Source organism: Hyla sarda, chromosome 5 (genome assembly GCF_029499605.1).
Source record: "Hyla sarda isolate aHylSar1 chromosome 5, aHylSar1.hap1, whole genome shotgun sequence".
NCBI lineage: Eukaryota > Metazoa > Chordata > Amphibia > Anura > Hylidae > Hyla > Hyla sarda.
Window position 1 is genome coordinate 262,557,114 of NC_079193.1, and position 12,341 is coordinate 262,569,454.

Genomic DNA, 12,341 nt, shown 5'->3' on the forward strand with positions numbered 1-12,341 from the left:
TGGGGGGGCTGCCTAATATTGTGGGGGAGGGGGAACTGCCTAATATTGTGGGGGGGAGCTGCCTACAAATGTGGGGGGAGCTGCCTAATATTGTGGGGGGGGAGCTGCCTACAAATGTGGGGGGAGCTGCCTAATATTGTTGGGGGGAGCTGCCTAATATTGTGGGGGGAACTGCCTACTATTGTGGGGGAACTGCTGACCTAATGTGGGGGGGAGCTGCCTACAAATGTGGGGGGAGCTGCCTACAAATGTGGGGGGAGCTGCCTAATATTGGTGGGGAACCTGCCTACTATTGTGGGGAACTGCCTACTATTGTGGGAGAGCTGCCTACTATTGTGGGAGAGCTGCCTACTATTGTGGGGAGCTGCCTACTATTGTGGGGGAGCTGCCTATTAATGTGGGGGAACTCCCGACCTAATGTGGGGGAGCTGGCAATCTAATGTGGGGGAATCTAATCTAATGAACGGCGCGCTCCATTTTACCAGAAGACGGGTAGAAGTCATTTTCGGTATCGGTTTCGGCCGGACATTTTTTTTTATTTCGGTTTCGTTTCGGTTCTGAAATTTATATTTCAGTGCACCTCTAGTGCATATGTATGGTGTATGTGTCATGTGTATATATGAAGTGTATATGTGTATGGTGTCTGTGTCTGTGTATGTGTTGTGTGTATGATGTGGGGTGGGCAGCGGCAGGTGTATGTACGATGTGTGCATATGTATGGTGTATATTTATGGTGTGAGTGTATGTGTATATATTATGTGTGTATGTAAAGTATGATGTGGGGGTGGGCAGCGGCGGGTGTATGTATTTTGTGTCGATGTATGTACGTAATGTATGATATAGGGGGCAGTGGCCAGTGTATGTATATGTGTATGTATGATATGTGTATGCATATGTAAGTTTTGTACAGGGGCGGACTGACAAGTGCTGCCGCCAGTTGTGCTATCTAATTTTTTAAATTTATTTATTTAGTGGTTTCTGGCCACCCGCACTGAATTGCACCCCCAGAATCCCGCCCACTTCATACTCACCTGCTGACCAAGATCCCCACGGATGCATGCAAACATGCCCAATCCAAAACTACAACTTCCAGCATGTTGCACCATAACCGAAACTGTAGAACTATAAAGTGTAACATGCTGGGAGTTATAGTTTTGGTTCGGGTCAGCTGCAGAGCCATAGGCTGAATCAGGACATGCTGGGTGTTGTAGTTAACTGCAATTCCAAGTATTCCTTGACACAGACTATGGCTCTGCAGCTGACACGACCCAAACCTACAACTCCCAGCATGTTACACAATAACCTTAACTGTCCTACTATACAGTGCAACATGCTGCAAGACCCACACAACCATAGGCTGTATCAGGGCATGCTGGGAGTTGTAGTTATCTAGTAACTAAATGCAACGTAATGACACATAAATTAGAGTAAATAAAATGCACCACACAAAATGAAGAAGCAGAACACCCCCCGTAACACAGCGCTGTTCAGTGGTTTCCAATCAAATGACTCCATGTATAAGTCCCTATGAAGACTGAAAAATAGTGATCAAAATATTTTAATAAGTGCGTATATATGTGAATTATCCCCTTTCCTAATAAAAGTTCTGATAATAAATGGTTCCGATAAAAACTACAGATCACGGCACATAAGATTACCCTCATTCATCCCTGTATATGGAAAAATTGGCATTATAGGGTTCAAATGGAGGGGTGGCGCAATTTTCTGGGCTTGCCTCGGGTGTAAAAGGAGCTAGCTACAGCAATCGCCATGGCCGGCTATTACCTATCTGACAGTATCCTCCAAATAAAACACCCTTTGGTAAAGTAAATGTGATACACACATATAGTAACAATTGGTTATCGCATAAATCACATTAAACTCATGATACATATATATACATTAGGGGTGTGAATCGCCAAGAATTTGGCGATTCGATTCGAATCGCGATACCAGTGTGGCGATTCGATATATCGCGATATATCGCGATACCGTCTAGGTGACGATACATCGCGATATATCGCCCACCTGGGAGCACTCATAGATCCCAATAGACGCCGCTGTCAGCTTTGACAGCGGCGATCTAGTACTCCGGTGCTCACTTTTCTCATGTTATCCCGTCCGGGCTGCAAAATAAAATAAAACGCACTTTATCTTACCTGCCAACGAGCCCCCGGAGCTCCGGTACAGGTGTTCGGTCCCCGGGCTGTATTCTTCTTACTTCCTGTTAGTCCCACGTCACATGGAGCTTCAGCCTATCACCAGCGGAGGCGGGACATCGCTGCGGCTGGTGATAGGCTGAAGCTCCATGTGACGTGCCGGACTAACAGGAAGTAAGAAGAATACAGCCCGGGGACCCAACACCTGTACCGGAGCTCCGCGGGCTCGTTGGCAGGTAAGAAAAGTGCGTTTTATTAAAAATTCCACATCCCTAAAAGAATCGATTCAAAAATATTTTGAATCGATTCTGTATCGGCAAATGAAAAATCGCGATTATCGCGAGAATCGATTTTTTTCTTACATCCCTAATATACATACACACACAAAATCCAACATGTTTCGTTGTTTCGCGTGACAAAGCGGCACAACTCTCAGGGAGTGAAATGGAGTAGTATGGAGGAGCTGGGAGTAACAGTAGATTGCCAGTAGCTCCCGTCCCTTCCTACACACAAAGTAAATATCACAGTGCGATAACGAGGAGGTATTCATACTGTATATACATAAGCATTGGTCTAGAATAATTTAAGAGATCCCATATTGATGTCCCATAACTTGTCCACTTCTGGTAATAATGTGGAAGTGTGTGGCTATAGGCTTGAAATGCCACAAATATAGCTAGTGGGCCTATGGTATGTTCAGTTGTTATGGTCTTCTGGATAGACATCTGGATTTACTATATGACTAAGTAAGGTAAAATGCGATGTGATTTTAGGCCCATGTGGATTACCCTCAGACTGATTCTCTGCACAAGGGATGATAAAAATCCATCCAGGCTAATAAGCAGGGGTCTCTTTATGCCAATGTCCTATGCCGAAATATAGTCTCCTGGAACCACAGTCAGGATAAATATGGTGACCAACAGGAGATTTGAGGAAGCAGCGATAAGGCTCCAGTCCAGCACTCAGTATCGCCTTGTGCAGAGAATTGGTCTGAGGGTAAGCCGCACGGGCCTAAAATCACACTGCATCTTACCTTACTTGGTCATACAGTAAATCTAGACGTCTAAGACCATAACAACTGAACATAATACCATATGCCAGTTAGCTATATTTGTGGCATTTCAAGCCATGTCCACGGACTACCAAATTATTACCAGAAGTCGACAAGTTATGGGACATGATTATGGGGTCTTTTAAATGATACTAGACCAATGCTTATGCATATATGAATACCTCCTGGTTGTCGCACTGTGATATTTACTTTGTGTGTAGGAAGAGACTGGAGTTACTGGCAATCCACTGTCACTCCCAGTCCCTCCATACTACTCTTTAACTTCCTGAGGAGTTTTGCCGCTTTGTCTCACGACACAACGAAATGCGTTGGATTTTGTGTGTGTATATATATCATGAGTTTAATGTCATTTTATGTGATAACCAATTGTTACTATATGTGTGTATCACAAATACTTTACCACAGGGTGCTTTATTTGGAGCACACTGTCAGATAGTATTTTGGTAACCCCACCTCCTCCGCCTGGTTCTCGCACCAGAACTCTTCCCTTCCTGCTATCATAGGGTAAGGTAGGAGGTTCCGGTTGCAGGCAGGTCCTCTCAAGGAAGGCCTCCCTGCAGTAACAGGCAGGGGGTCCTTTGACCAGCAGGGTGAGAATATATGAGAGGAGTGTCAAAAGGCTATCCATCCTTGGTTACCTACTTCTGACGTTGTTGTTTTAAAATTATATATTATTTGCTATTATTTAAATTCTTATAATTGTCCACGATCACATATATTGTGCTTTTTATCTCTTGAATAATGAATAAAAGCTATGTTTTAAGACTTATTTTTTTCCTATTCCATAATATTTTTTATTTTATTTTCCTATTCCGTCATTGTTGCTGTAAAAATTGTCAGGACACTTATCACATATTTGACACAAATAAAACCAAAATTTTTCATTAAAAAGTCATTTCTAAACACATGCATTGTTAAATTCCATAGTTAATACAGTTAAAAAAAACTATTTTTGCCAAGTTGAATCAAGGGTTGGGAGAGGAAGTGGATATATTGTCTAAAAGCTGACAACTGGCGCATTCTGAAAATGTTACCCAGCACTTTTCATATGTGGGCTAGTGCTGGGCGGTATACTGGTATGAACAGGATACCGTTTTTTTTTTTCCCCACGTTATGGATTTTTGCCCATACCGCTATACCGGTCGGGCCCCTCCCCCACCCTCCGGATGAATTGTAGAGCCCAGCGCGGCGCCTTCACTTGTCCCGGTGTGCTTCTGTGGCCCCCTGCTGCACCTGTCAGCCAGTGTCCCCGCGAGCACGATTAATCCCCACCCCTAGCGGGATCCATGTGCCCACTAGCGGTGTCACAAGAATGCCGAGCGCGGCTCTGTTCCCCGTCCCTGTCAGCTCTCAGGGTACAGGAACAGATTTAAAAGCCTCGCGCGTGGCTAACGTAATACTGCGCAGGCGCAGCACTACGCAAATAGCGTAGGGCTAACGTAGGCAGCGCTAGAAGCCTAGCGTTAACCATACGCTATTTACGTAGTACTGCGCATGCGCAGTACTGCGTGCGATGCTTTTAAATCTGTTCCCGTACCCTGAGAGCTGACAGGGACGGGGAACAGAGCCGCGCTCGGCATTCTTGTGACACCGCTAGTGGGCACAGGGACCCCGCTAGCGTTGATGGTAGCGCTCGCAGGGGGCACATTTGACACCGCTAGTGGGCACAGGGACCCCGCTCGGGGGGGGGTGGGGGGCACAGGCGGTAATACCGTGATACAGCGATAATAAAAAAATATTGTAAAAAATACTGTGATATTCATTTTAGGCCATACCGCCCAGCACTGATGTGGGCATCTACAAATCAAACCATAACATTTTGTAAATCAAAAATAACAGTTAATATTAGTGATTTAAAGTTTCTGAGTGATTCACTCACTAGAATAGGCCATCAATATTAGATTAGTGGAGGTCTTAATCCAGACACCTCCACTATTTAAGGAATACTGTCACCAAATTCCCCCCGCACTAACCAGAGGTACTGTCTGGTAGTTCGGAGGACGCTGATCAATATGCTGCCTACCATGCCCGTATCCGCCCCGCCGTTCACCTGTTATCTTCGTTATTCTTGATATGCAAATGATCTTCTAACCGCCCAGCTTATGAATATTCATCCCCTCCCTCTGCCTCTCCCTCTTCTCCCCGCTCTGTACAGGACTCCACTGCGCTAAGGCCACTTCCGGGTACCTCTGGTTAGTGCGGGGGGAGTCCTGATGCCTACCTACTGTACAGAAAAAACTATAAGGGTTAAAACACACGATCCAGTGGCTGCATGCAGCTGAAATGCTGCAGCCATATAGCGCATTCAATGATTGGTTGCACTGGCACTGGATTGTATATTTTCACCATAATGGAAAGAATTGCACTTTTATCTGTGTTTTGGTCCCACTCCTGGTTTTAGCTAAAAATACTGACAAAACTTCTACACGTGAACCCAGCCTAAAGCTACTGCCGCAAGTGACATCCAGTTTAGAGTAGCTGCAATGTAGATGAGACTTTAAGAAACATCATCCACATGCTAAAAAGAAATCCATGCAGAAATTGACCTGCTCTGCAGATGTTACATTCCCAGTAATGTCAATATATGTTGAATTGCAAATTTATGGTGAAACGGTGTCATGTACATTCGAAGGTTGTATAGTTTATAATTTATACAATGATAAAGCAATATTAACCTTAAACCAGAAAATCCTTTAAAAGCAGCCGTACATGTACATCATAAATATTTATATCAGCACTAATTGTATTTTCCATGTGTTTTTTTCATATAGGTTACTTTATACTTTGAACTGCCAGCCTCCAGGAAGGACATCTTTGTTCATGGTATGAATTCTGATAAAAATAAAGTGTGTACAATTGTCTAACATAGTGATTGAGAAAAAGATACACTTGTTCTGTCAAGGAAAGTAAACAAATACCAAATTCCACTGGTACATGAACTGTAAAACAGCCCATAAATAAGTACTGGGTCAAACAACTGAAAAAAATTTGTTACAACCAATACCGACAATTATAGTAGGAGAATAAAAACTTCATTATTTTTGTCATACTGTAACAATACATATGTGGATCTGAAATATCACTCTTAATATATGACAGTTAAAAGTACATTCCGAACTGATCTATATTATAATAATGTTACATGAGGTATTACCATAAATATAACAAGTTCTTATAGTATTTACATACATCAAAAAGCATGGCTAATTAAGCTTGCCTATGCAACCAAAGAGTTTCAAGCCACCTGCTATGCAAAATATAGGAATTATCACAACAGATTCATAGCTGATGTCACCACATTTGGTTGCCAGTGATCTGCATATAAACATTACGTATATAGCCTGTATTGCACTGTTAAGATCATGCTTTCTCATTAAAGGGGTACTCCGCCCCTAGACATCTTATCCCCTATCCAACGCTTATCCCTGTCACGCCCCCTCCCATAGACTTGCATTGAGGGGGCGGGGCGTGACATCACACAGGGGGCGGAGTCGTGACGTCACGATCTTCCATCCACGTGGTCGGGAGGAATTAGCCTGAGATCCTCGAGCGCTTCCAGAAGCAGTTACAGGTGGGTGCTGCTTGCTATATTGCGAGGGTCTCCAGCAGCGTGACCCCGGCGATCTGACATCTTATCCCCTAACCTTTGGATAGGGGTTAAGATGTCTAGGGGCGGAGTACCCCTTTAAGGGTCTATTCACACATACAGTTTTCTTCGCAGATTTTATGCGCTCGATTTTATGCTGCAGATTCCAATGTAAACTAAATGACTGAATACAGCTTCAAATCCTGCACATCAAATCTGCGCAAAATACTGTACATGTGAATAGACCCTTAACAAGGTAAACTTATTGGTGTATTTTTTTTAGAACAATTTAAGATAGCCAAATACCTTACATTCATCTAATGGTCATCAATGCCAATTGGCACTGAATCACTTTAATTCTAACTTATGAGAAACTACATTTTACATCAAGTGGCTTCATATAGAAATTGTGTTGACTTTCACTTATTTTCTTTCTTTTTATAGGATTTTTTTATAAGCATGTCTGAAACGCTGAAATATAATGATGATGATCATAAGACTGTATTTTTAAAGACTCTCAATGAACAACGACTAGAAGGGGAATTTTGTGATATCGCCATTGTTGTTGAAGATGTAAAGTTCAGGGCACATAGGTGTGTACTTGCTGCTTGTAGTACATACTTTAAGAAACTTTTCAAGAAGCTAGAAGTTGATAGTTCATCTGTCATTGAAATTGATTTTCTTCGGTCTGATATATTTGAAGAAGTTCTCAATTATATGTATACATCAAAAATTGCTGTCAAAAAGGAGGATGTGAATTTGATGATGTCTTCTGGTCAGATATTAGGCATAAGGTTTTTGGATAAGCTATGCTCTCAAAAGCGTGATGTTTCTGCAGCTGATGAGAATCCTTCATCTCCAAAAAATAAATATACTTATGAGACAAGCCTGAAAATAAGTCGTCAAGTTGGAGAGCCCAATGAGAATCATGATGATGAAGTAGAAGAGATTGGAGATCATGCTGATAGCCCTTCAGATGACACTGTTGAAGGGGCTCCTCAAGTCCATGAAGAGGAAAAGTTACCTACTTCTACACTGCGAGTTCAGGAAGCAATCCTCAAAGAGTTAGGGAGTGAAGAAGTGCGCAAAGTTAATTGCTATGGTCAGGAAGTTGAAGCGATGGAGACAACTGAGCCTAAAGAGTTGGTACCACAAACCCCACAATCTCTGACTTTTAACGAGAGCATTAATGAAGTAAAAGATGAGCAAGCACCAGCCTGGACAACAGCAACTGGAGATATGAAATTTGAGTATTTGCTGTACGGTCACAGGGAACAGTTTGTATGTCAAGCATGTGGTAAGACTTTTACTGATGAAGCTCGATTACGAAAGCATGAGAAATTGCACACAGCTGATAGACCTTTTGTATGTGAAATGTGTGCCAAAGCATTTACTACACAGGCTCACCTAAAAGAACACCTGAAAATTCACACTGGTTACAAGCCCTACAGCTGTGAAGTGTGTGCCAAATCCTTTATCCGAGCACCAGATCTTAAAAAACATGAAAGGGTGCATAGTAATGAGAGGCCATTTGCATGCCACCATTGCGATAAAGCTTTCAAACACAAATCTCATCTTAAAGATCATGAAAGAAGACACAGAGGAGAAAAACCATTTATTTGTGCTTCATGCACAAAAGCTTTTGCCAAGGCATCAGATCTGAAGCGCCATGAAAATAATATGCACAGTGAACAACGTAAGCAGGTGACAACCAGTGCCATACAGAGTGAGACAGAGCAATTACAGGCCGCAGCGATGGCTGCTGAAGCAGAACAGCAACTGGAAACCATAGCTTGTAGTTAAAAATAAGAAAGTTTGTCATCCTATATTGGTATGTTTACATTACACTGTTTGGGTACATATGTGTCTGTTTCCTGTTTTTAGCTAAAATGTTACACATGACGGGAGGGCAGAGAAGTCATTAGAGATTTTTTTTTATAATAGATTTTTACGTATTTTAACATAAATATATGGGCTAACATGCTTTAGTTTCATCTGATAATTTCCAAAAATATTTATATAAATATGTAGCAAATAAAATACAATCTCCACCTTTCTAAATCATCTAAACTTTTTTTTTTTTTAAACAAGAAGCAAAAATGGTCATGTACAAACGGTGTAATGTGTGTATAGTTAATGGTTATTTTACATTCTAACCAATTATGAATTTGAATGCTAGTACTGAATTGTTGGGGCTTACTATGTAAACAAGAACTATAGTGTTAGAATATTCTTACTAATGTTACAATTAGTTTTGTAAATTTACATAAGGTGTGTTTAAGCTTTATGAAAAATAAAGGACATGGATGCAAAAACAAAAAAAACATGTAATAGTATATCCTACACGGTACCATGGAGTCATATTTTTTACATAGGTTTTGGCAGAAACATTGACATTGCAGGCAAAATGGTTGCACTTTTATGAGCTTTATATTTTATTTACATTATATTGTAACTTCAAAGGTACAGAAATAAACTTCAATTGAGTTTTACAATACAGTTCAAATATGTAGGCAGAAATATTGGATTATCACTGAAAGTTTATTATGCTATTTGTATACAAGATGTGTTTATATCAAAGCCATACAGGAATGTAGCATGCTTATCGTAATACAGTAACTACAGTGTATTCGCATGTTGAAAATTGTCCGTATTGCTTTATTTTTCCCTTCACACCAATGCACCTGGACACCCAACTGGGTTAAAAAAAAAAGTACAGTCAGCCCCATTTACCTGGAAACGGAGAGCCGCCCTAAACCACCACCCCTGGTTTTCCATATAATTTTGTTTTAAATCAACTGGTGCCAGAAAGTTAAACAGATTTGTAATTTACTTCTATTAAAAAATCTTAATCCTTTCAGTACTTATCAGCTGCTGTATGCTCCAGATGAAGTTAAATAGTTATTTTCAGTCTGACCACAGTGCTCTCTACTCTGACCTCTGTCAATGTCAGGATCTGTCCGGAGAAGCATATGTTTGCTATGGGGTTTTGCTCCTACTATGGACAGTTCCTGACATGGACAGAGGTGTCAGCAAAGAGCACTGTGGTCAGACAGAAAAGAACAACTCAACGTCCTCTGTAGTATAAAGCAGCTGATAAGTACTGGAAGAATTAAGATTTTTTAATAGAAGTAATTTACAATTCTGTTAAACTTTCTGTGTGTGGAAACAGCCATCTGTGACCTACTGTCCATATAGTATATCCATATTGGTTGTCTAATCGGTAGAAAAACATGTATGATGAGGTCTGTTTACACCCAAAATAATCAATGGTTTGATTTTTTTCTGAATATCTGATGTTTTTCAGAGTAGTCACTGTAACAGCAATGAGCTATGTGCTAAGCAATGTTAGTGTAAATTCCGCTTCTTGCATCATTTACTTACTTATTATACTGCTGGCATGTAACAGACATTCAAAATGCAAAATAAATTGTACCAATATAACTAATCAGGAAAAGTGTATTTGGGTGCGTTTCTACACTGAGGTGTTCTAATTCATTTTTTTCAAGCCAAAGACTGACTGGATACAACAAAAAAAAAAAAATCTCAATACATTTTCCATTTATGATCCATTCTTGGCTTCAAAAACAGCATAATAACCTTGAGTGAGAACACACCCTTGTTTGGATATCTGCTTACATAGAGCAGGGGTGTTTCACCCTTTTTCTGTGTTAAACATACTGGATATTGTTCAATGTTCTTCCCAAGTTATCTAATGCTTAGTAAATGATTCCAAAAACTTTTATGGTAAACCCCTTATATTTTAGGCAATCTTACTTTATTACTTTTACATTTGAACTGGTACTTATTTTATGCAGATCTAAAATTATGAGCATCACTTTTGTTTGTTTTTTATGTTGCTGGGAAATAATAACGTATTTGTGTATGCTTAAATTAATGTGATCACAAAACAACCTGTAGACCAGGTTTATCTTGGAGGCATAACGTTTATAAAGCCAGCTGTGTGGTTTTTGATAAATCTTTCCAATATCCTGTTCAGAGCAGAGCTAGAGAAAGGGGTGGTGGAGGGGGTCCCTTTAACCCCTTCATGACCCAGCCCATTTTCACCTTCATGACCTGGGCATTTTTTGAAAATCTGACCACTGTCACTTTAAACATTAATAACTTTGGAATGCTTTTACTTATCATTCTGATTCCGAGATTGTTTTTTCGTGACATATTCTACTTTATTTTATCGGTAAAATTTCACTGATATTTGTATCCTTTTTTGGTAAAAAATCTAAAAATTTCATGAAAATTTTGAAAATTTTGCATTTTTCTAACTTTGAAAGTCTCTGCTTGAAAGGAAAATGGATATTCCAAATAAATTACATATTGATTCACATATAAAATATGTCTACTTTGTGTTTGCATTAAAAAATTGACAAGTTTTTACTTTTGGAAGACATCAGAGGGCTTCAAAGTTCCGCAGCAATTTTCCAATTTTTCTCAAGATTTTCAAAATCTTAATTTTTCAGGGCCCAGTTCAGGTTGGAAGTGGATTTTAAGGATCTTCATATTAGAAATACCCCATAAATGACCCCATTATAAAAACTGCACCCCCCAAAGTATTCAAAATGACATTCAGTAAGTGTTTTAACCCTTTAGGTGTTTCACAGGAATAGCAGCAAAGTGAAGGAGAAAATTCTAAATCTTCATTTTTTTACACTCGCATTTTCTTGTAGACCCAATTTTTTTGTTTTTACAAGGGGTAAAAGGAGAGAAATCACCCTAAAATTTGTAACCCAATTTCTCTTGAGTAAGGAAATACCTCATATGCGTATGTAAAGTGTTCGGCGGGCGCAGTAGAGGGCTCAGAAGGGAAGGAGCGACAATGGGATTTTGGAGAGTGAGTTTTTCTGAAAGGGTTTTTGGGGGGCATGTCCCATTTAGGAAGCCCCTATGGTGCCAGAACAGTGGACCCCCCCACATGTGACCCCATTTTGGAAACTATACCCCTCATGGAATGTAATAAGGGGTGCAGTGAGCATTTACACCCCACTGGCGTTTGACAGATATTTGAAACGGTGGACTGTGCAAATCAAAAATTTTATTTTTCATTTTCACAGACCACTGTTCCAAAAATCTGTCATACGCCAGTGGGGTGTAAATGCTCACTGCACCCCTTATTACATTCCGTGAGGGGTGTAGTTTCCAAAATGGGGTCACATGTGGATATTTATTGTTTTGCGTTTGTCAGAACTGCTGTAACAATCAGCCACCCCTGTGCAAATCGCCTCAAATGTACATGGTGCACTCTCCCTTCTGGGCCTTGTTGTGCGCCCCCAGAGCACTTTGCGCCCACATATGGGGTATCTCCGTACTCAGGAGAAATTGCGTTACAAATTTAGAGGGTCTTTTTTCCCTTTTACCTCTTGTGAAAATGAAAAGTATAGGGCAACACCAGCATGTCAGTGTAAAAAATTTATTTTTTTACACTAACATGCTGGTGTAGACCCCAACTTCACCTTTTCATAAGGGGTTAAAGAAGAAAATACCCCCCAAAATTTGTAAGGCAATTTCT

General features: G+C 40.5%; 1 protein-coding gene across 6 annotated transcripts in view; it reads left to right on the plus strand.

Moving 5' to 3' along the window:
• The window catches only part of ZBTB14 (zinc finger and BTB domain containing 14), a 31,523-nt gene extending 19,779 nt beyond the window's left edge, over positions 1-11,744 (plus strand). For all 6 annotated transcript variants that reach the window (XM_056521635.1, XM_056521631.1, XM_056521634.1 and 3 more), the window contains exons 2-3: positions 6,003-6,054; positions 7,262-11,744. In XM_056521635.1, the coding sequence (XP_056377610.1) occupies positions 6,052-6,054; positions 7,262-8,620 (1,362 nt within the window). In that variant the 5' untranslated portion in view covers positions 6,003-6,051 and the 3' untranslated portion in view covers positions 8,621-11,744. The remainder of the gene's footprint in view (positions 1-6,002; positions 6,055-7,261) is intronic.
• The last annotated feature ends 597 nt before the right edge of the window (positions 11,745-12,341 follow it).